Raw genomic sequence first — 23295 nt, forward strand, 5'->3', positions numbered from 1 at the left:
AATTAAATGGAGTTTGACAATCTTAGTACTGTTCTATTTCACCTGTTACATTAGGTTTAGAACTAGTTTTTTAAATGACCATTTCATATAGAATGTAAAAAAGGATATTTGACAGATTAAGAATCACAAAACAATACTTATTTTGTTTAAAATTCTATCTTAGTAATAATGAAGTAAATCGGCATACTGTTGAGAAATTCAAACTTACACCAATAAAGGGACTAGAGGGAGATGCATGCTAGAAACTGACTTTTTTAAACTGACGCTCACTACAGAATACTATACTAAAACTGTGACTGTGTTATGCAATTGATAACAGTAAAAATGTTTCAAAATAAATTAATTTGACTACGAAACACTTGGGCATGTTTTGAGAACACAGGATATAAAGACAATAATTTTTCATTTTTTTATTTAAATAAAACTTTAACCAAAAAAACCAAGCACTAAGACATCACTTTTCATCTTTTTAATAAAACTACAACTATTAAAGTTTGAAAGGAAAACAAAATGCCAGAAATTGATCCATTATCATCTGTAAAGCAAAAGAACAAAAGTACATTTCAGATACGTTTGTTTCTCAAAATGCAAATGAGAGAAAACTTTTACTGATCTGAACAAAATATAACTGGAGAGGTAAAGAATAGGTAAAACTGCTGACAATTGTCATGAGTAAGAGTCAACAAACAACTTTGAAGTTCTTGTATCTTATTTTACCTCAGATATAAATGAGCAAAAGGACTAAAATATGTTTTCTAAGCAGTATTCAGGTATAAGAAAAAGACCAGACTTTGTTCCTAATACTACACAGTACCTTTTGGGTTTCCTTTGCATTTAAACACAAAATGCCTTTCAATTTAAAAATGTAATAAATCATACATTTTATCTAACAATTTAACCTTCTAAATATTGAAATAATCTTCAGATGTACATCCTTCCCTCTTTACAGGTAGCAACTTTATAGTCTTAAGCCAGAGATGTTTCTTTGAAAATTTTGACTTGTTAACTTCTCCACATTTGCCATGCTACGCAATATGGATTGTCAGCAAAAGCTTTAATGCCTGTCTACAACTATGAACAAGGTTAACAGTGTGGTGAGCTGTTGCATATCTATGAGCACATAAAAAATGAACCACTATTCTTCCATTAGTAATTACATAATGGATATTAAAAGACTTTAACATAAACATTGTCAGCTTTAAGAGCTTGGTATTCTAATCACATGAATTGAAATATTCTGCTGCTAAGCTGTTACTTAGATATTGAAATATTATTTTGCACAAGTTAATGAATGAATGATGAAAAGTAACAATGGGTATAATTATCATTACAAAGCATTTGTGCACTTTAATTCAGAAACAAAGCCAAACTAATAGCTTCAACAAGAGTTTGTATTTATATAGTGCCTTTATCATAGTAACATTTCCAAAAGTACTTTCCATGTGTGGTTTCTTGAGTGAAGCATGTAAAGGTGACCAAAAGCTTGGTCAATGAGTTCGGTTTTAAGGAGGAGTGAGGCAGACGTGTACGGAAGAGATTCCAGAGCTGAGGACTAGACAGCCAGAAGCATGACCACCACAGGTGGAGCAACAAAAATGGAAAATACAAGACACTAACACTTGTGGAACACATGTCAGAGGATGTTCATTTAATTAGCACAAAAACTACACAATGTAAAGAATTGCAACATAAGAACCTTCAGACCACGTATAAACTATAGACAATGTAGCTCCAATGGGATTCTAACAGCTGTGTTCCCTCTAAAATAGGCCCCTGCCCTCAGTAACTATTCCCCTCAGTCTCTCATTTTCAGAGGAACCTTCACTGTTTTCAAATCTCTGTGTGGTCACAGCTGGAGAACATTTGGAAAGCACCTTCCTTCGCTCCTAACAGAAGATTCTGAAAAAATTATTTGGATTTTCAGAAGGCTTTGATAGGGTCCTTCAAGAGGTTAGTGAGAAAAGTTAAAGAGATATGGGTTAATACATTTTTATGTCTAAGATACATGCCACAGTGAGAATAAATAGATCTTTTTCCAAGTGGTAACCAGTGACTCGTGGTATTGCAAAGATCAGTGATTTAGCCCCACCTGTCTACAAATGACCTGGACAAATACCAAATGTAACATTTTCCAAGTTTGCTGTCAACACAAAAATGGGTGGGGTTGTGAGGAGGCTTCAAGATAGTCTATATAAGTTGTGTGTGCACACAAACATAGCAGATGCAATAAACTGGATAAATGTGAAGTTTACACACACCACAACAAAGTATTATTTGACTGCTGATATATTGGCGAGTGTGGCACAAAGCGATCGAAGTGTCGTACACCAGTCAATTAAAGTAGACTGGGTGATGCAGCAACTAGGAGAAAGTGAGGACTACAGATGCTGGAGAATTCGAGTCAAAAAGGGGTTCAAGCATAAGCCCTTTATTCCTGATGAAGGGCTTATGCCTGAAATGTCAACTCCTGCTCCTCCGATGCTGCCTGACCTGCTGTGCTTTTCAGGTGCCACCTTTTCTGACGAGCATGATGCAGCAAACAGGAAGGTAAATTGTATGTTGACTTTTATTTGAGTTCAGAAGTAGTGTTATCTTAAAAGGTCTTGGTAAGACCACATCTGGAGTATTGTGTGCAGTTTTGGGCACCCTAGCTAAGGAATGCCATATAGGAGTACAGTGGAGGCTCGCCAAAATGATGCTGGGAATAGAAAGACTGTTGTACAAGGAGAAATTGTTCAACTTAGCCTATACTCACTAGAGATTAGAAGAATTAGCGAGGATTAAAGAAGTGAATGAAAATTCTAATAGAGCTAAACAAACTCAATGCAGGGAAAATGTTTTCCCTGGTTGGTGAAAAGGCATGTAAAAAGGGTCTTACTATGATAAGCATGCAATGTGCATGGGAAAATCAGGTTGTTAGAGGATTTCAAGAAAAGGAATTTGTGGCACATGTACAAGATTTTGTTTTGGAGAAGGTTGTGGTAGAGCCCAATAGGGAACAGGCAATCCTGGATTTGGTGGTGTAATTAGGAAAACTTGATAAAAGGAGCTCAAGCTGAAGGATCTTCTATGGAGCAGTGACTTTAATATGATAGAATTCACCCTGCTGTTGGAGAAGGAGAAGCTGGAATCAGGTGCAACATTAGAACTGAATAAAGATGACTACAAAGACATCAAGGAGGAGCTGACCAGAGTTGATTAGAAAGGAAGACAATGGAGCAGCAAAAGCAGGAATTTTCTGGGTGTAAATTGGAAGTCTATCCCAAGATAAGGGGAGAATTAGGCTGCTGTGGCTGACGAGAAGTCAGGTACAGCATAAAACAATAGAAAAAGCATAAACTGTGGTAAAGATTAGTGGGAAACTGCCTTTTTTAAAAAAAAAAGTACAGGATAACAAAAAATACTCTTGCCATCTTATTTTATATTACTGGCTAGCTTATGCTCATTGTTCATCTTCTTCCCCCCAACCCCATTGATTTTTTTTAAAGGTATCAACAGGTAAGAGAGAGGCTAGTCTGGGGGTTAGACTGATGGAAAACAAGGCTGCAGAAATAATAATGGACAGCTAAGAAATGGTGGAGGAATCCAATAGGTACTTTACATCATTTTTACAATGGAAAACACCAGCAGCATACCAGAACTTCAAGGGAGTCAGGGTCAGAATGAAGTGTAGTGTCCATCACCGAAGGTGGTGGTGGTGTGGAAGCTGAAAGATCTGACAACAGATAAATCAGATCGGATGCACCTGACCCCAGAGTTATAAAGGGGTGGTGGTGATCTTTCAGGAATCGCTGTAGTCAGGGAGGGTCCCAGAGGACTGGAAAATAGCTAATATAACTGGTTGAGAAGGGAGGAAGGCAGAAGATGGGAAATTGTAGATCAGTTACCCTGACATCTAACATTGGGAAGCTTTTAGAGTCCATTGTTAAGGATGAAGTTGCAGTGTACTTGGAAGTACATGATAAAATTGATCTGAATTAGCACGGCTTCATCAAGGGGAGATCATGCCTGACTAGTTTGTTAAAATTCTTTTGAGGTATTGAGCAAGTTAGATAAAGGAGAGTTAGTGGGTGTGAACTAGTTAGATTTCTGGAAGGCCTTGACAAGGTGCTGCACAGGAGACTGCTAAATAAGAGTCCATGTTATTAGAGGCAAGGTACTGACACCAATAGAGTATTGGATGAATTACAGAAGGCAAACAGTAGCAAAAAAGCTCTTTCTGGAGTAGCTGGTGACTAGTAGAATTCATAGGAGTTAGTGTTGCAACCATAACAATTCATGTTTTATGTTAATGATCTGGACAAAGGAACTAAAGGTGTTGCTGCTGCATTTGCACATGTCACAGAGGGGGAGGGGCAGGTAACGTTGAGGAAGCTGTAAAAGGGCTTAGGCTAGGAGAGTGGGCAAAATAGCAGCAAATGGAACATAATGTGAGAAACAGGTTATACAATTTAGTAGGAAGAATAGATTTGTAGAGTATTCTGTAAACGTGGAAAGGCTTTGGTAATCTGAAGCACAAAAGGGACTTGGGAATCATAGTTCATTCTTAAGGATAATATGCAGGTTCATTTGGCAATTAGGAAGACAAGTGTAATGTATGCATTTGTTTCAAGAGGGCTAGAATACAGAGCAGAAATGTACTGCAGACCATGTTTAGAATACTGTGTATCTAAGAAACAATAGGTTGGAGTGAGTTAAGAGGAGGTTTATAAGAATGAGCCTGGGGATGAAGGGCTTGTCACATGAAGAGCAGCTGACGATCTGGGTCTATACTCAGAGTTCAGAAGGATGGGGGGGCATCTGATTGCAACTTAGAAAACGGAGGGGCCTGGGTAGAGTGGACGTGGAGAAGATATTACCATTAGTAGGAGAGACTAGAACCTGAGGGCACAGCATCAGAGTGACGCAATGACCCTTTAGAACTGAGATATGGAGGAATCTATTCAGCCAAAGAGTGGTTAAACTGTACAATTCATTGCCACAGAAGGCTGTAGAGGCCAAAATATTGAGTGTATTTAAGACAGTACTTGATTAGTAAGGGGATCAAGTGTTACAAGAAAAACACAGTAGATTGGAGGTTGAGAAACATGATCAAATGTTCAAAGTTTGTGAGAAGATTTGTAGCTCGGGTGCTCGTTGTTGTGGTTCTGTTTGCCGAGCTGGGAATTTGTGTTGCAGACGTTTCATCCCCTGTCTAGGTGACATCCTCAGTGCTTGGGAGCCTCCTGTGAAGCACTTCTGTGATCTTTCCTCCGGCATTTGTAGTGGTTTGAATCTGTCGCTTCCGGTTGTCAGTTCCAGTTGTCTGTTGCAGTGGCCGGTATATTGGGTCCAGGTCGATGTGCTTATTGATAGAATCTGTGGATGAGTGCTATGCCTCTAGGAATTCCCTGGCTATTCTCTGTTTGTGCTTTTCCCTGTCAGATGTGGGGGATTATGGAGAGTTTCCATGTTACTGATGATTATGTCTGCAGAAAGTGTCTTTGGTTGCAAATGCAATTATGTTGCATGGATTGGTTCCAGTGGCAGTGAGGAATTTACATGAGCTAGGGGGTGTGATGGATGGCAGTTATAGGAAGAGAGAAAAACCACAGACAGTCAGTCAGTTGGAAGAATGTAGTGCAGGAATCTCCTGTGAGTATCCCCGTCTCAAACAAGGATGTTGTTTTGGAAAATGTAGGGGATAATGGACTCTCGGGAATGTAGCACGAACTGCCAAGTTTCTGGTACCAGGACAGGCTCTAATGTAACAAGGGGTATGTCAGGTTCCAAGCAATTGATTGTGATCAGGGACTCTCTATTCAAAGGCACAGACAGACATTTCTGCAGCCGGCAGCTAGAAATCTGAATACTGCTGCTTAGTGCCAGGATCAAGAATATCTCCGAGACAGTGCAGAACGTTCTCAAAGGAGAGAGGAACCAGCAGGTGGTCATTGTGGACATTAGAACTAACAACATAGGAAGGAAAAAGGATGTGATTCTGAAGGGAGAATATAGAAGGTTGGGCAGGGATTTAAAAAGGAGGTCCTCAAGGGTAGTAATGGGGGGCAGGGGAGTTAGGACCTAGGGAGATAATGAAGAAAGTGTTATGAAGATGTGGGTGTACCTTTAAGATAGCGTAGGACTTGGCAAGTACACTGAGTGATGGAGAATTTACAAAGTAACATTTTGATTAAGAACAAACAGCACTCGCTGAGTTGCTATGAGACAACACAAATTCTAATTCAGCTAATTAGTTTAAATTATACCACCCCCCCAAAAAAAGCAAACTCCAATCCAATTTGAATTGAGTATATTGACAATCTTAAAAGTGATTTTGATAAGGGATATATACATACACACACACAGGTATAAGTTATCTGTATGTTAGAGTAATGCGTTTTGAAAGGTTTAAAGCAGCCATTTTTTCATTATGATGGTTAATTTTTTTCCTAAGGGAGGAGGTGTTATGTGGGTGTACGTTTAAGAGAGTGTAGGACTTGGCAAGTACACAGAGTGCTAGAGAATTTACAAGGTAACATTTGATTAAGAACAAACCACTCACTGAATAGCTGTGACAACAACACAAATTTGAATTTGGCCAATCAGTTTAATTTATTAGCACCCCCCCCAAAAAGAAAATCAAACTCCAATCCAATTGGAATTGAATATATTGACAATCTTAAAAGCCAATGACACAATCCGATGCTCTGAGGGGGAGAATTGAACAGTTGAGAGGAGAACTGCCAAACCCAACATGTACCAGACTGCTTAAAAAAATAGCTCTCTCAAAAGTACCTTTTCAATCAGTAACCTGTGATGCAGAAATTCCTAACAAGGAGAAAAGATCCAGGAAGATCCAAAGACAAGAACCTACAGCTGCCTGGTTTTGAGATAAGTATAGTTTTATAAATCTTAATTTGGTTTTTATTGGACTAGTATTATAGAAGGGAAGGTAAAAGATAGGTTAGAGAAAGAAATTGTAAATAGTGGCTAGTTAATTATTCTCTGTTATATTTTAAGAAATAAAGTTGTTAATTTTTACTTTAAAAATTCGAGTGGCCAAGAATTATGTACAGATTACAGATAAATCTTTTCTGTTCCTTGTTTAAAATTAAGCAGGAGAGTCATAACAAAAGAGATCAGTCTGAGCCAAGAACATTCGGGAAACGGAGCAAGTCAAACAGTCACGGCAGGCAGAGAAAGGTGAGATTTATAAACTGCATTTATTTCAATGCAAGAGGTCTAAAAGGGAAGGCAGATGAACTCAGGACATGGTTAGGAACATGGAACTGGGATATTCATAGCAATTAGAGCTTAATGTTCCACGGTTTAGGTACTATACAAAGGATAGAAAGTGGGGTGCGAGAGAAAGGGGGGGAAATAATGATTTTGATAAGGGATAACAATATGGCTGTAGTTAAGGAGGATATTGTTGGGAATATGTCCAGTGAAGTTATTTGGATGGAACTAAAAAATAAAAGGATGATAATCTTATTCAGATTGTACTATAGACTCACCACCCCCCCCCCCCTCCCCCATTAGTGAGTGGGCAATTGAGCAACAAATTTGTAAGGAGATCTGTTATCTGTAAGAATAATAGGGTGGTTATGGTAAGAGATTTTAACTTTCCAAACATAGACTTGGACTGCCATAATGTTAAGGGCTTGGATGGGCAGGAATTTAAGTGTATACAAGAAAATTTTCTGATTCAGTATGTGGATGTACCTACGAGAGAAGGTGCAAAACTTGACATCCGCTTGTGAAATAAGGCAGGGCAGGTGACTGAGGGGTCAGTGGGGGAGCCAACAACCATAATTCTATTAGTTTTAAAGTAGTGATGGAAAAGGAAAGATGAAAAGTTAAGTTCTACATTGGAGGAAGGCCAATTTTGACGGTATTAGTCAAGAGCTTTCAAAAGTTGATTCGGGGCAGATGTTCGCAGGTAAAGAGATGGCTAAAAACTAGGAAGCCTTCAAAAATGAGATCACGAGAATCCAGAGACAGTATATTCCTGTTAGGGTGAAAGGAAAGGCTGGTAGGTGTAGAGAATCTGGGATGATGAGATAAATTGAAATGTTGGTCAAGAGATAGGAAGCATATGTCAGGTATAAAGAGAATCCTTAGAGTATAAAGACAGTAGAAGTATACTTAAGAGGGAAATCAGGAGGGCAAAAAAGGGAACATGAGATAGCTTTAGCAAATAGGGTTAAGGAGAATTAAAAAGGATTTTATAAATACATGAAGAACAATAGGGTGATTTGGAAGAGAATAGGTCCTTTCAAAGATCAGGAAGGCAGCCTATATGTGGAACCACAGGAGATTGGTGAGATACTAAACAAGTATTTTGCATCATTGTTTATTGTGGAGAAGGACATGGAAGATGTAGAGAGTGGGGAAATAGATGGTGACATCTTGAAAAATGTCCATATTACAGAGGTGGCAGCACTGGATGTCTTAAACTGCAGACATAGATACCATCATTACGCGAGGGGACACCTCCCTTCTTGTACCTGGCAGGTACTCATGTGACTTAGCCAACATTGTCTATCTTATACGTTGCAGGCAAGGATGCCCTGATGCATGGTACATTGGGAAACCGAGCAAAGGCAACGACAATGGATGAATGGGCAACGCGTAACAATCAACAGACAGGAGTATTCCCTCCCAGTTGGGGAACACTTCAGTGGTCCAGGACATTTGACCTCGGACCTTCAGGTGACCATCCTCCAAGGCGAACTTCAGGACAGGCAACAGCGAAAAGTGGCCGAGCAGAGGCTAATCGCTAAGTTCAGTACCCATAGGGAGGGCCTCAACCGGGACCTTGGGTTCATGTCACATTACAGGTGACCACCACTGCAGTATACACACACACACACACACTCCTACACACATATACACAGACGCGCACACAGGCACCCACACACACCCTTACAGACACACACACTCCCAATGCACCCCCTCACAGACTTAAGACACTCTACACTCACTACACATGCACTTTCTCACACTCTCGACCCCAACCCAGACAGACACACAGACAAAGACCCACATGCACACATATTTTGTGGGGAGAATCTGTACTTGCAGTTATACTGTACTTTGCTCAAAAACTGCATAAATTCATGTAAAACTCTGATTATAATTTAAAAAGTGAGATAACAATCTAAATATCATGGCATAGACCAAGAACACAGCGGGCCAACACCTTCAACATATTGTCTGGCTATCACCTATTGTTAATAGCTAACCTGAGAATGCAACTTTAAAACAAAAGGTTTTGTGATTTACACATGAAAGAAGTGAAACTATCATGGTATTCAAACAGATGAAAGACTCAACAGACGATCAGTTTTTCAATATATAATTTCAGTTACATCACACTGTAAATTTTTGTTATAAATTCCATGTGCTAGGATTGAGCCCTCCATTATCACCTGATGAAGGAGCGATGCTCCGAAAGCTAGTGTGCTTCCAATTAAACCTGTTGGACTATAACCTGTTGTGTGATTTTTAACTTTGTACACCCCAGTCCAACACCGGCATCTCCAAATCATTGCTGAAGTATTTGTATCATCAATAGTTACAGGTGAGGTGCCGGAAGACTGAAGGTTGGCTAACGTGGTGCCATTATTTTTAAAAGGTGGTAAGGAAAAGCAGGGAACTAAATACTGGTGAGCCTGATGTGAGTGGTGGGCAAGTTGTTGGAGGGAATCCTGAGGGACAGTATTTGCAGTATTTGGAAAGGCACAGATTGATTTGGGATAGTCAACATAGCTGTGTGTGGGGGGAATGGTCTCTCACTAACTTGATTGAAATTTTTTGAAGAAGTAACAAAGAGGATTGATGACAGCAGAGCAGTGGACATGATCTATATGGTCTTCAGTCAGCATTCAACAAAGTTCCTCATGGTAGCCAGCTTAGCAAGGTAAGATCACATGGAATAAAGGAAGAATTAGCCATTTGGATACAGAACTGGCTTGAAGGTGGAAGACAGAGGGTGGTGGTGGATGGTTGCCTTTCAGACTGGAGGCCTGTGCCCAGTTGTGTACCACAAGGATCGGTGCTGGGTCCACTTTTTCATAATTTATATAAATGATTTGGTGGAAACATAAGAGGTATAGTTCGTAAGTTTGAAGATGACACCAAAATTGGAGGTGTAGTGGAAAGCAAAGAAGGTTACCTCAGAGTACAACAGGATCGTGATCAGATGGGCCAACGGGCCAAGGAGTGTCACATGGACTTTAATTTGGATAAATGTGAGGTGCTGCACTTTGGAAAGGCAAGTCAAGGCTGGAGTTATAAACTTAATGCTGAGGTGCTGGGGAGTGTTGCTAAACAAGGAGATCTTGGAGTGCAGGTTCATAGTTCCTTAAAAGTGGAGTCACAAGTAGATAGGATAGTGAAGAGGCCACTTGGTATCCTTTCCTTTATTGGTTAAAAAGTATTGAGTATAGGAGTTAGGTAATGTTGCAGCTGTACATTGGTTAGGCTACTTTTGGAATATTGCATGCAACTCTGGCCTCCCTTCTATTGGAAGCATGTTATGAAACTTGAAAGGGTTCAGAAAAGATTTACAAGCATGTTGCCAGGATTGGAGCATTTGAACTATAAGGAGAGGCTGAAGAGGATGGAGCTATTTTCCCTGGAGCATCAGGGGCTGAGCGCTGACCTTATAGAGAGATATAAAATAATGAGGGCACAGATAAAGATGGACGGACAAGGTCTTTTCCCTGGGGTGGGGGAGTCCAGAACTAGAGGGCGTAGGTTCAGGATGAGAGGTGAAAAATTTAAACGGACCTACGGGCAACTTTTTCATGCAGAGGGTGGTTAGAGTATGGAATGAGCTGTCAGAGAAAGTGGTGGAGGCTGGTACAATTACAACATTTAAAAGGCATCTGGATGGGTATATGAATAGGAAGTGTTTAGTGGGATATGGACCGTGCTGGCAAATGGAACGAGATTAGTTTAGGATATCAGGTCAGCATGGACAAGCTGGGCCGAAAGGTCTGTTTCTGTGCTGTACGTCTCTTTGACTCTTATACTATTTATTAGTTCCCATCCACTCTTTCTTAACCACCTCATCCCAGCAACTTTATTACTCTGTCCTCTATGCAAATTTTCACTTGTTACTGTATCTCACATTCTGTTCTTCATGTTGTGTTCATCCAGCTATTTCACCCCATGAAACTGGCATCAGGTCCTTTTTGTTTCTCTTCAGCGTATTCAATTGAACCATACTTAATTTTAGAGCTTTGGTACAGATTAGCTACAGAACTAAAAACAAACAGCTACTTTCATCAAGAAGGGTTACATGCGAAATGTTGACTTCTCCACCTTCTAATGCTGCATGGCTTGCCATGTTCTTCCAGCGTCCTGCCTGTCTATTTTGAATTCCAGCATCTACAGTTTTCTTTTTGTCTCTCAACACATTTCTTCATCAGCATTTATCCAAGAAAGTTCCAGGTTCAGGTCCCACCTGCTTCAGACGTGCATCATAACATGACTAAACAGGCTTATTAGAAATATCTAGTAAGAAAAAACTGAGGGCACTTTGCATAAATGTAACAATGAAACATAATTTTTATTTTCCTAGCAGCATGTGTCTAGCAAAGTCATTGTGACAGAATGCTTCAAGTAAGCCAGTGATTTACACAAGATTCACATTTCTTAGAATACTTACTCTGTGTCACATTATTTCAGTGTTTTTCCATGTGTCTTTAAAATTGCAATTTGTTACCCGAGAGAAAATCACAGTGAGTGCAGGGGACTTCTATGTAAAAAAAAGTATAAAATAAGTTTTTAGCTTTGAGTAGTAGTCATTACATAACCTTTTAAGAAAAAGCATTGCATAAGCAACAAAAAGCATAAAGTCTCATCTAAAACTCTACATAAACACTACAAAACCAGACACCTTGAGACTTAAAAAAGACTTCTCACTGTTACAACACTGAGGCAGACAGCCCTTCTACCTCCGTATTCGCAACACAGTAAGATTAAACCATCATAGACAACTCCAATAGTCACTCCAATGGCTCCTAACCAGACTTGAATAACCAATGCCAGTCTTTGTGAATAATTATTTTCCAGACACTGGTTATGTCTTTTGTTTAAGATACAAAACAATACACTAACTTTAACAGAGAGAAAATTGGTACAACACAGTATTCTAATTAATGTCTGTGCTTTAAACTTGATATTTGTTTTCAGCCCCATTCACATAAAAGAGAAACTGATAAAGGATAAATAAAATGAAATAATTAAAGTGACCAGATTTACTTAAATATCTTTCATAATATGTTATTTGACAAATATACACGTGTACTCCTTGGTTGCTTTATTGGAATTGCCAATTAGGATCATCTCAGTACACCCAGGCAAAAGCAGCAATATTGATAACTTGGCTTTGTAGTCTGTGGGCTTCCAAAAAGGTGGTATAGGGAATCTTCAAATCTTTATGCTGTCTTGTCAGCAATCAATTTGGTTTCCACCAAAACACATTTATTACAAAAAAAAAACCCTTGTTCCACCCTGTTAGTCAAAACATCTTCCTGAGGTCTCAATTACCTTTCAATGTCTGCCATCTCCTTGGATATAGTCTCTTCCAGACTTGCTGGAACCAATTCCCAGGTACTGAGCTAGTTAACAGCCAACTTCTATCTGTTTAAACTCAATGCTCTACCTGGGATCACTATGTCTGGTTGTAAGTTTGCTCACTGAGCTGGCAGGTTTGTTTTCAGACATTTTATCACCATGGTAGGTAAAGTGATCAGTGAGCCTCCGGTGAAGCACTGGTGTACTATCCCACTTTTTATTTATGTCTTGGTCTGTTAAGGTGGGTGATATCATTTCCAATTCTTTTTCTCAGAGGTTGGTAAATGGGGTCCAAATCGATGTGTTTATTGAAGGAGTTCCAACTTGAATGCCAGGTCCTGTGTATGTCTCTGCTTAACCTGTCCTAGGATGGAAGTGTTGTCCCAGTCGAAGTCATGTCCTCCTTCATCTGTACGTAAGGATACTAGTGATAGTGAGTCATGTCTTTTGGTGGCTAGTTGTTCAAGTGTTCAAGTATCCTGGCAGCTAGTTTTCTGCCTGTCTGTCCAATGTAGTGTTTGTTACAGTCCTTGCAGGGTATTTTGTAAATGACATTTGTTTTGCTGTTTGCTCGTATAAGGTCATTTAGGTTCATCAGTAGCTATTTCAGTGCGTTGGTAGGTCTGTGGGCTACCATGATGCCAAAGGGTCGGAGTAGACTCGTAGTCATCTCTGAGATGTCTTTGATGTATGGTAGTGTGGCTAGAGTCGCTGGGCATGTTGTGTCTACTTGTTTGGGTTTGTTGTTTAAGAATCGGTGGACTATGTTTACCATTCTTCTTGAATACACTGTATAGGTATTTTCCTTCTGCTACTCGTAGTTCCTGGTTGCTGTAGTGTGTTGTGGCCCATTTAAATAATGTCCTCTTGCAGCTCCATTTGTGGGTGTTGGAATGATTGCTCCTGTAGTTAAATATCTGGTTTGTTGCTTTCCTGTAGATGCTGGTCTGCAGTTCTCCACTAAGTGTTCGTTCCACTGTGACTATGTCTGTTCGAATCCTTTTAATCAAGACTCAGCCTACAATTGGCCTCCACACCTGTCCTCACAAAGAAACCTTGTTTGGTCTGATCTTTTCCTTTAAACACAAGCTGTTTCAAAGTCTACAAGTCATCCCCAGACAACAGTTCCTAGTACACAGCGCCAAACCAAATTGAGAATGAAAAATCAGTGAGGGTTCTAATACCAGTCAAGAACTAAGCTGAAAACTTAAGAGAACAATGCTATAAAAACAATCAGGTGACAATTACTATGCAAAAATATCAATTTTAAATTACAGCAGTTGCCAGTTTTGCTAATGAATGATTATCAGTCTAGTTGGGACCAATGGAAACTGCTAATATTTATGTACAAATTTATAAATGTTACAAAATACTAACTGAAACCATTATTTTTCATGATTTTAAATGGAAAAAGTATCAGATTGCACTTTCTTCCAATTTTTATTGAATTCTTTGGGAAAAGGGGGTGGGATTTATTGTTGGAATGGCTTGTGATTAATGACTGATTAGAGAAAATAACATGATTTTCTTGGAGTACTGCACCTAATTTTAAAAATGAATCCAAGTCCAGAACAAAGTTGGGTTCACCTCAAATGTTCACAAGATTGATTGGTCCAAAGTTGAGCAACAAAAGTCCTGTGTAAATAGGAATAGTCATCCAGTAAGGGATTGTCAACATAAGGAAACAGAAAAGAAAACTGGTTAAATGGGAAAGACGGGTAAAAACTGCCTCTGATCTCTCAACAAATCGTGAATGAGCATTACTAAAGAACTTTGAACCCATAAAAAGGTTGAAATAGCGCATGATTGATTTAATTTTGATCACTTTCAATTGTCAAGTATCTGCATGGGACTAGGCAGCAGTTCTGATCCACAAGGTTTGTGAAAGAGAGATTCCTCAATGAAAGCAACTACTGCTGGATTAGACACTGTAGGGCTACAAGCGTAGCATAGCCAAGGGAAAAAGCAACCAACTGCTTAACATAGAAACCCTTTGTTGATATAGAAGAGATCAAAGTGATAAGAGAGCAGCAACATAACCAGAAACTTAAGTTTGGAATTCAGAAAAAAATTGTTAGATATTACTAATCATAATGAACAAATAAATCTCATTGCCTCTAAGCTTCAGAGGGATCATGATCAATGCTTGCTCAGAGGCAAATAGATTTGTCTTGGATGAAGTCTGGCTGGAACAGCTGCATGTCATTTTCATCTGAGGACTTGCCCAAATAATGGCTAATGTATTTACCACAATTTTGGCTTAAGTTTTAATTTTTGCCTGAAAAAATATTTAATACCTTTCATAATAAATGTTTAAATAACTAAAATATGAAGTGAAAAGGCATCAAGATTAACGATGAGAAGATAAATTGATCTCAATCTTAAGTTTAATGGTGCACTGGTATCCATAGCCAAGCTCTAATCAATATTTGAATCCAGTTTAATTCCTCATTCTTTGTTCAGTAAGATAATTTAGTCCATTCCTCTTTCATCATGTGGCGTGAATTGAATTGCCTAAAGTGGGGTGGGGAGGAGGTGGTAAATGCACTCTCCTTTCAGCATTCTGGTTAAAGATAATTGGAAATACTTCAGTTTTTCTCACAATGAGCAGGATGGTGATATTTGTGGAAACCTTACCTCCTGTTAGTTGTTCCCTGCCAGTCACAACTGGATTTGGAAGGACTACAGAGCTTTGAACTGCTCCATTGTTTGCAGGATCACTCAACGCTGTCGCATACTGCCAATTAGCAGAGGCAGCAAGTAGTCCTATCTTGTCACTTCATCAGGAATGACACCTCATTTATAAGTTTGCTTGGTGATGCTCCTGGCATGCCTTCCTGCATTCTTCATTGAACCAGGCTTGATCACCTTACTTGATGGGCCACAAGGTTATAGATTGTGATTGAATATAATTCTGCTCCTGATGGCCCACAGCACCCCAATTAGATGTCCAGTTTTAGCTACTATATCTTCTGAATTATTCCCATTTAGCACATTGGTAATGCTGCACAACACAATAAAGGGTATTTTTGGTGTGAAGACAGACTTAGTCTTCATAAGGACTGTGGTAGTTATTCCAACCAATATACTGTCTTGGACAGATGAATCTGCAAAAGGTTAACTGGTGAGGACAAGGTCCAGTAAGTTTCTTTTCCCTCTTGTTAGCTCGCTTTACCACCTGTCACAAGGTCCATTCTGGCAGATTTACCCTTGGACAGTTCAGTTCGTTGTATTGCTACTGTGCCATTGTATGTCATGAACATTGCAGTCTCCCACTCTAGAGTATATTCTATGTTCTTTCCACCTTCTGCTTCCTCTAGGTGGTATACAACAGGAGGAACACTGATTTAAGGATAAAGTAAATGGTAATTGGTAGATTTCCTTGCCCACATTAGAGTTAATGTCAAAAATGTTTGTGGGGTCCAAAGTCAATGCTGAAGACTGCCAAAGCGATTTCCTTCTGACTATACTACTATGCTGCCATCTTTGAAAGGTTTGTCCTGGCAGTGAAGACATATCCCAGCATAGGGAAATAAAATTAAATGCATTTAAAATACTCATAATAATAGCACACTGTTGGTAGTTATCCAAATGAACAATGCTTTTGTTTTTACAAAGCATAACCTTATTACTGATGGCAAATTTAAGTTTTCTTACTTGGGGAGTGGTACTTTTTGATGTGATTCTGCAGTGCAGAAGCTGTCTCTGTGTTTCTGTTACAAATTCGACAAATAAAGTTCTTCAAATCTGAAAATTAAAGAAATCTGACATTAAAATACTATTGTTATTATAACAAAACAGAAATTGCTGAAAAATCTCAGCAGGAGTGACAGCATCTGTGGAGAGAAATCAGAATTACCATTTCGGGGACAGTGACCCTTCTTCAGAGCTCAAGGGTCTGTTCTGAGGAAGGGTCACTGGGCCCGAAACATCAACTCTAACTTCTCTCCACAGTTGCTGCTAGCTTTTCCACCAATTTCTGGTTTTATTTCAGATTTCCAGCTTCTGCAGTTTTCATTTTTTTTATTGTTGTTATCATAGTTCATGCCTTTGAAGTACATGCAAAATTAAACAATTAGTTGAGAGACTAGCCTATGTTAAAACCAGCTTTCTGATTGCACTCCAGTCTGAAGGCCATTTTTGTTTTGACCAATTGTATACTTTGATTGCAGTATACTGTGAAAGCAGTTGAGATTCTGAATATATTGTACAGTCAATCACCTGAATAATCAGAAAGTGGTAAATATTACCTCATGTTGACTTTCTTTTTTGGCTCCTATTTGAATCTTGCACTTTGCATGTCTTCTGTCAAAGACTAGAAATATATTCTAGCACAACTGTGCCTCAGCTTTAGCCCCCATAAGTTCCAGAATTATTTGTATGTCTTACTTTCTACCTTGTTCTCATCACAATCAGGTGCTGTCTGCAATGGGGCAGGTTCAGTACCTGGGTAGTACTGTACTATCAATTGATGGAAGCCTGGCGTGGACTGGACTAGATGTGCAGACAGTGCTATTGAGACCTATGATGCCAATTCTCCAGAACAACCAGCTGTTGTTGTGAATTTTGGAAACCTGGATTGTTTGCTTAGATATTTCTATACTGAATGTAACAGCTTGTTTAACTTCATACAAATGCAATGATTTCTTTAGGTGTTTTTAAATTAATTATCCATGCTATTTCTGAGGTTTGCAAATAGCCGTCAAACAGATTTTAGAAAACATCTTACAAGTTATTCATTAGCTGAAACTGTGCAAAATTGCCTTTTGGACATATCATAATGCAATCTGGGGCATTCCAATTTGTGACTCGTACCTAGCATTTTATCAGGACACCAAAATGCTTCTTGCAACTTAAATTATTAGTTTAGTTTTGTGACTGCGAGGGACCTTGTGTTTAAAAAAAAATGCAGTATTGCTAACAAAACTGCCTGTATTTCAAAATGCACTGCCTGTGAACCCCTCTGAGCTATCCTGAGAACTCGAAGGTATTCTATGATGCAAATCTGTTTTATCTTTAACTTGAGTTATGACAGTGCTGACTGTTAATTTTTTTAGTAATCATGCCGAAAAGATTGTGAAAAATCAGTCCATTTACAATACTGAGGAGATACCTTTTTTTAAAAATAGAGAAGGGTCACTGAATAGAGACTTTTGAAAAACAAAGTCACAATTGAACTTAGATATGAGATTTCCAGCAAAAGAGTTTAAGGTTGTCAGGAGTAGTGACTGATTTGTTCTGGAATTCTGTTCACTGTAGCACGTGAAGAGACCTCCAATTCAGCATTTTGCATCTCTCTGACAAATTTCTCTGGAGGATCCCAAGATAGAACTGAAAATTTGAAACACCACCTCTCCAAGCCTTCTGAAGATTTCCTCTTGACAACTCCTAAATGGACTGTTTCTGAAGAGAATTCAGTAACAAGTGAATGTGTCGAGTGACACACATCCATGTATGCAAGGACACCAGACTGAAATTCATCTGGATCATTTCATATCTTATCATTTTATTCTTTCGCAACTAACAAGTCAAAGTTTTTTCCAAAATTAAATTCTGCAGAGGAAATTTCTTTATTTTTACTTTAATGGATGTGTTTGTGTTGGGTTATTTAGAGGGGTAACTTTTTAACTTTTCACACAGCATTTAAAATTGAATATGGATAATATAAATCATTGACCATATTTATGACACAGTAGAACACTTAATCAAAAGCAAAGTACTGGATTCAAGATGGCGGTGATCTGAATAGATCAGCCTTGCTGAACTCTGCACCCCAACCCAAGGTAGTAATAGTTTTTCACCCCTACCTTTGTTTTATCATTTAACAATAATTCTTTCCAAAAAAAGACCTATCATTTAAACCCTTTTTTGAGCATGCGGGAATCACTAAGGGGAAGCAAACGGCCAATTCTGAATACTGGAGATACTCAAACAGCGGACAGGCCCGAGACTGCAACTGGGGAAGCAGTTGCGGCTCCCTCGGCAGCTGTGAAAGAAATGTCTGTGCAGCAGAACATCATGGAGGAACTCGCAGTCATACAACAGCTGATCCAGAAGATAAGGGAAGAGATTCGTAATCAACTGGAGCCCATCTCAACCATGCTGCAAAAGCATGAGAAGGAGTTGGAAGGGCTCGGGAAGGGAGTTGAAGAGGTTGAGTGGCGGACTGCGGCATCAGAGACAGAGGTCGAGTCTTCGGCAGGGCGGATCCATGCCCTTGAGAAACAGGTTCAAGCCCTACCTAAGTAAGTTGATGACCTGGAAAATAGAAGCAGGAGTAAAGATATCCGGGTCATTTGCCTGCTGGATGGAATAGAAGGTGGGCAGCCAGCAAGTTTATTTTTGAAGACCAGTTGACACAATTTGTTGGCTGAGGCAGACCGGGTGAAGATTTATAGAGCACACCAGGTTGCGGTGCGCAGATCTGGTCAGGGTCAGCACCCCCGCCCAGTTCTGATACAATGCTACAGTGGCAAGCAGAGAATCATGGAAACTTCAAGATGATTGGGGAGAGATCCGCCAAGTAAATAATTGGCATATTTGGTAAGGAAGAAGAATGCCTCCCAGACTATTGCTTCTATTAGGGAAGGGAATGGGACTCTTATTTGCAATGCTAAAAACATCAATGAGGCGTTTCGGAGGTTTTACTCTGAACTTTACCAGTCTGAATGCTGTGAGGACAGATGGGATAAGATGAAGTCTTTTTTTCGGAATTTGGATCTTCCTGTGTGTCTGCTGAACAGGCATCTCTCCTTAACAGCCCAAGAGATACAGAAGGCAGTGAGGCAACTTCAAAAGTGGAAAGGCACCCGGCCCTGATGGCTTGCCCAGTGACTTTTATAAAGAATTTGTAAACATACTGTCAGGATCGATGCTTGACATGTATAACTATTCATATAGTTGGGAATGCCTCCCATCATCCTTGAGAGGCACTAATATCTCTCTTATCCTCAAGAAAGCGAAGACCCTGGAAGATTCTGCTTCTTACAGACCCATCTTACTTTTAAACTCTGATTTTAAAATTTTGTCTGACTTTGGCATTGAGGTTGGAAAGGGTGTTGCCCTCTACTGGTCGGGAGGATCAGACAGGCTTTGTAAAGAGTCACAGTTATTCTAATAATGTAAGGAGACTGATAACATAATTGCAGTGTGCCAGCAATGGTCAGTTCAAGGGTTGGTAGTTTCTTTGGATGGAGAGAAGGCATTTGACTGGGTGGAATGGCCATATCTTTCTTATACCCGAGGGCAGTTTCGTCTGGGTGAAGTGTTTACTAGATGGATAAGGGTCCTTTACAGTGTTCCTCTGGTGGCAGTTCTCACTAATGGTATAAGGTCTGATAATTTTAACATTGGTAGGGGCAGTGAGCAAGGCTGTCCCCTCTCACCTTTGCTCTTCATTTTGATGATTGAGCCTCTGGCAAAGGCCACTCGTGGGGACCCTAATATAGCTGCCCCAAAGGTCGGGTCAAAGTTGCGTAAGATCATTATACCCGGATGATCATTTTTCTTTTGAACCCGGCAGTTTCGGTGCCCCAGTTGATATAATGTATTAATTCATTTGGCTTTTTCTCACGTTACAAGATCAATTTTTCAAAATCGGAGGTTATGCCTATGGAGGGTCTAAGGGGAATACCGGACGTTGAAGGTGGGTTCCACTTTAAGTGGGCACAGGGAAGCTTTCTTTATTTAGTCTCTGTTACCCCTAGTTTTGATCAGTTGTTCAAGGCTAATTTTGTTCATTTGCTTGACAAGATTAAACAAGATCTTCAAAGATGGAGGGGGGGGCCCTTCCAATATCATGGCTAGGTCAAGTTGCTCTTATTAAAATGAATGTTCTTCCTCACTTATTATACCCTTTGCAGATGCTTCCCTTGCTTTTTCCTAGACAAATGTTTCAGAAATTAAATGGTTGGTTTAGTTCTTTTATTTGGTGCCATAAGCAGCCTCTTATCAAGCTAACAAAATTGCAAATGCCCCAGGGGTTGAGGGGAATGGATCTCCCGAATGTCAGAAGATATCAGTTGAGCTCCCTTTTATGTTTTGAGTGTGATTGGGCCTATGAGGATTCAGCATCGATATGGTTGGACATTGAAGCCTCCCTGGCTAAGTGTCCTCTTATTAACCTGTTGTTTCTGGACAAAATGAGGATAGTTGCAGAACATTACCACAATCCAATAGTTATTAACACTGTCAAAGCATGGAGGACAATGTGACAGATGGAGGGCAATATGTCAAACACATCTTTCTATTCTCCCATAGTTGGTACGTCAGGTTTCCGGCCAGGGACAATGGATCCTGAGTTTAAGTCCTAGGTGGATAGGAGAGTCTCTTGTTTGGCTGACCTGTTTGAAGATGAAACGTTAATGTATTTTGCTCAAATAACTCAAGTGTGGATTTTTGAGCAGGGACCTCTTCCGTTCTTTTCGGATCAAAGATTTTTTTCCGAAAAGTGACTATGCTTCTGACTGAGTGTTATTAATCTGATACAGAAAAGAGGGTGCTTCAGGCTAAGAGCACTATTTCAGTGAGTACTCTCGATCATTTGTTAGGGAGAGGTTCCTCGGGTGACATTGAGCAACTACGGGAGGTCTGGGAGAGAGATTTAGGGGTGGAGCTCACTCTGGAAACTTTGGAGGACATTTGTGAGAGTGCGAGGAAGATTTTGATATGTAATAGGACCCTGCTATGCAGTTAAAGATTCTTCATAGGGCTCACCTGGCCCCAGATTGTCTTGCAAAATTTAAGCACGGTACATCTTCAATGTGTCCCAAATGTAAAATAAATACGAGTACCCTCACTCATTGTTTGTGGTCCTGCCACAGGCTCTGTACATACTGGAGCGCTGTGGCAGGAGTCATAGAGAGGGCCTTAGGGACCTAAGTCAAGTGGATCCGGTTTCTCTTCTCCTGGGTTTGCTGAATTTATCTCCCTTAGAAGTACATGGGAAAAAGCGTTTTTAACATCCTCACTTTTTGTGCGAGGAAGAACATTCTGATATGCAGGTGTCTGAGAACCCCCGGGTGTCTCGGGACAGCAGAAATTAATTATGGAACACATTCCTTTGGATGTTCTTACAAACATGGTGCACCAGAAAATGGACAATTTTTATAAGGCATGGCAGCCCTTTTAAAATTATTTGGCAGCAGATCTGTCTGCCATTTTAATTAGGACTTTTGTCTAGCCATGGTGGTTTGGTTTAATAAGCTTAATGTCCTGAAAGGATGAATTTCGAGCAAACATGGGTTTAATAATTGATGCTCTTCAAGGTTGAGAGCTGAAGTCTTGTTATGCTGAGCGGTGTTATTTATTTACTTATTTATTTATTGATGAGTTACGAGTGTCATTGTGAGTTCTTTTGTATAGTATGGTAGTTGGTTTAGTGTTGTTATAATGTTATATTTTTGTAATTTTATAACGTTGTGAAGAAAACCTTTTTTCAATAAAAATATTTTTTAAAAAAGCAAAGTACTACAGATAATGGAAAAATTCAACAGATCTTGCTTCATATGTAAAGACAGAAACAAAATTAATATTTTGTATTCATTACAGTTCTTATTCAGAACAGAAACATTGAAACATTATGATCAGTGGAATAGTGGGACAGGAGAAATACAATACACTCCTCCAACCTCTGTTGTAACACGTGGTTCATTTAATTTTGGATGTGGGTGTGCAAACAGCCCTGCTCGAGTACTTACACTTCATCTGCATTAGCCTCAAACAGTAACCAGCATTTTGATGTCTATCCCCTTTCCCTGTGAAACCATACATTCCTAGGATTCCAGCACACCTTTCAAACATCATAGACATTATTTCCTAACTTTTTAAACCAAATAGCAAGGAACAAGTACTGTTCTGAAACTCTACCAGGATTATTGAAATAAATCTGTGTACAACAGCAGATTATGCTCTCCATGTTTCACGTTTGTTCCATCCAGAGCAGATGAATGCTATTATGAATCACAAGGTGATATTAGTGAATATTCTGGATGAATAGGCCAGATAGACTTAATGGTCTTCCTTATTTGTAATTATCTAATGATCCATAAACAATTTCTAACCTCTGTGTTAACGGATTCTAATCTAAAGATTTTTTTAAAACTCTGAAGCAGCAAGTCCTAGCGTATCATTGATAAAGACCTACCTGTATGCCTAATAATGATGTGCTTTTGAGCATCAATAGGTCGATTGAAACCTTTTTCACAGTGTGGACACTTGAACTTAAAGGCCTGAAGATGTATTGACTTGAAGTGAATGTCCAAATCCTTTGACCTGAAAAAGCCTGATCCACACAGTAGACAGAAATGTTTCTTTTTCCCTGTAAGTTAAAATGTATTTCTTAAATTCATACACATTCATAAGCTGTAAACTTGAAGGTTAAAACATTTTATCATTACTATATAACCACATTAGGTTCCTTGACTAATGCTGTGTGTGTCTTGGAAACAAGAAAACTAAAGTTTAGTCTAATATAATTTCATGAGACATAAAAGGTTGATATCAGCTTGACTAAATGTAATAAGTCACTGGATGTATGGTTCATGTAAATTATGAATTACTACTAGAATAAAAAAAAAAAAATCACAGAGCTCTACAGTACAGAAAAAAGGTTCATCACATCTGCACCAGTCAAAAACAACTAGCTAATATTCTAATCCCACTTTCCACCATTTGGTCCATAGTCTTGTATGCCTTGGCTTCACAAGTGTTATGAGTGTTTCT

The 23295-nt window shown here is 39.3% G+C and overlaps 1 protein-coding gene across 12 annotated transcripts in view; it reads right to left on the reverse strand.

Annotated features, from left to right (window-relative positions):
* Positions 1–397: 397 nt before the first annotated feature.
* The window catches only part of LOC122564803 (zinc finger protein 486-like), a 97420-nt gene continuing 74522 nt past the window's right edge, over positions 398–23295 (reverse strand). For 9 of the 12 annotated variants that reach the window (XM_043720066.1, XM_043720073.1, XM_043720067.1 and 6 more), the window contains 3 exons: positions 22718–22891; positions 16231–16320; positions 11551–11752 (listed from right to left, as the gene is read on the reverse strand). In XM_043720066.1, coding sequence (XP_043576001.1) covers positions 11700–11752; positions 16231–16320; positions 22718–22891 — 317 coding nt within the window. In that variant the 3' untranslated portion in view covers positions 11551–11699. Of the gene's footprint in view, positions 536–11549; positions 11753–16230; positions 16321–22717; positions 22892–23295 lie in introns of those variants that run through there. The other 3 variants (XM_043720063.1, XM_043720075.1, XM_043720074.1) reach the window with 3 other exon arrangements.

The sequence above is a fragment of the Chiloscyllium plagiosum genome, chromosome 30, assembly GCF_004010195.1.
Source record: "Chiloscyllium plagiosum isolate BGI_BamShark_2017 chromosome 30, ASM401019v2, whole genome shotgun sequence".
Lineage (NCBI taxonomy): Eukaryota > Metazoa > Chordata > Chondrichthyes > Orectolobiformes > Hemiscylliidae > Chiloscyllium > Chiloscyllium plagiosum.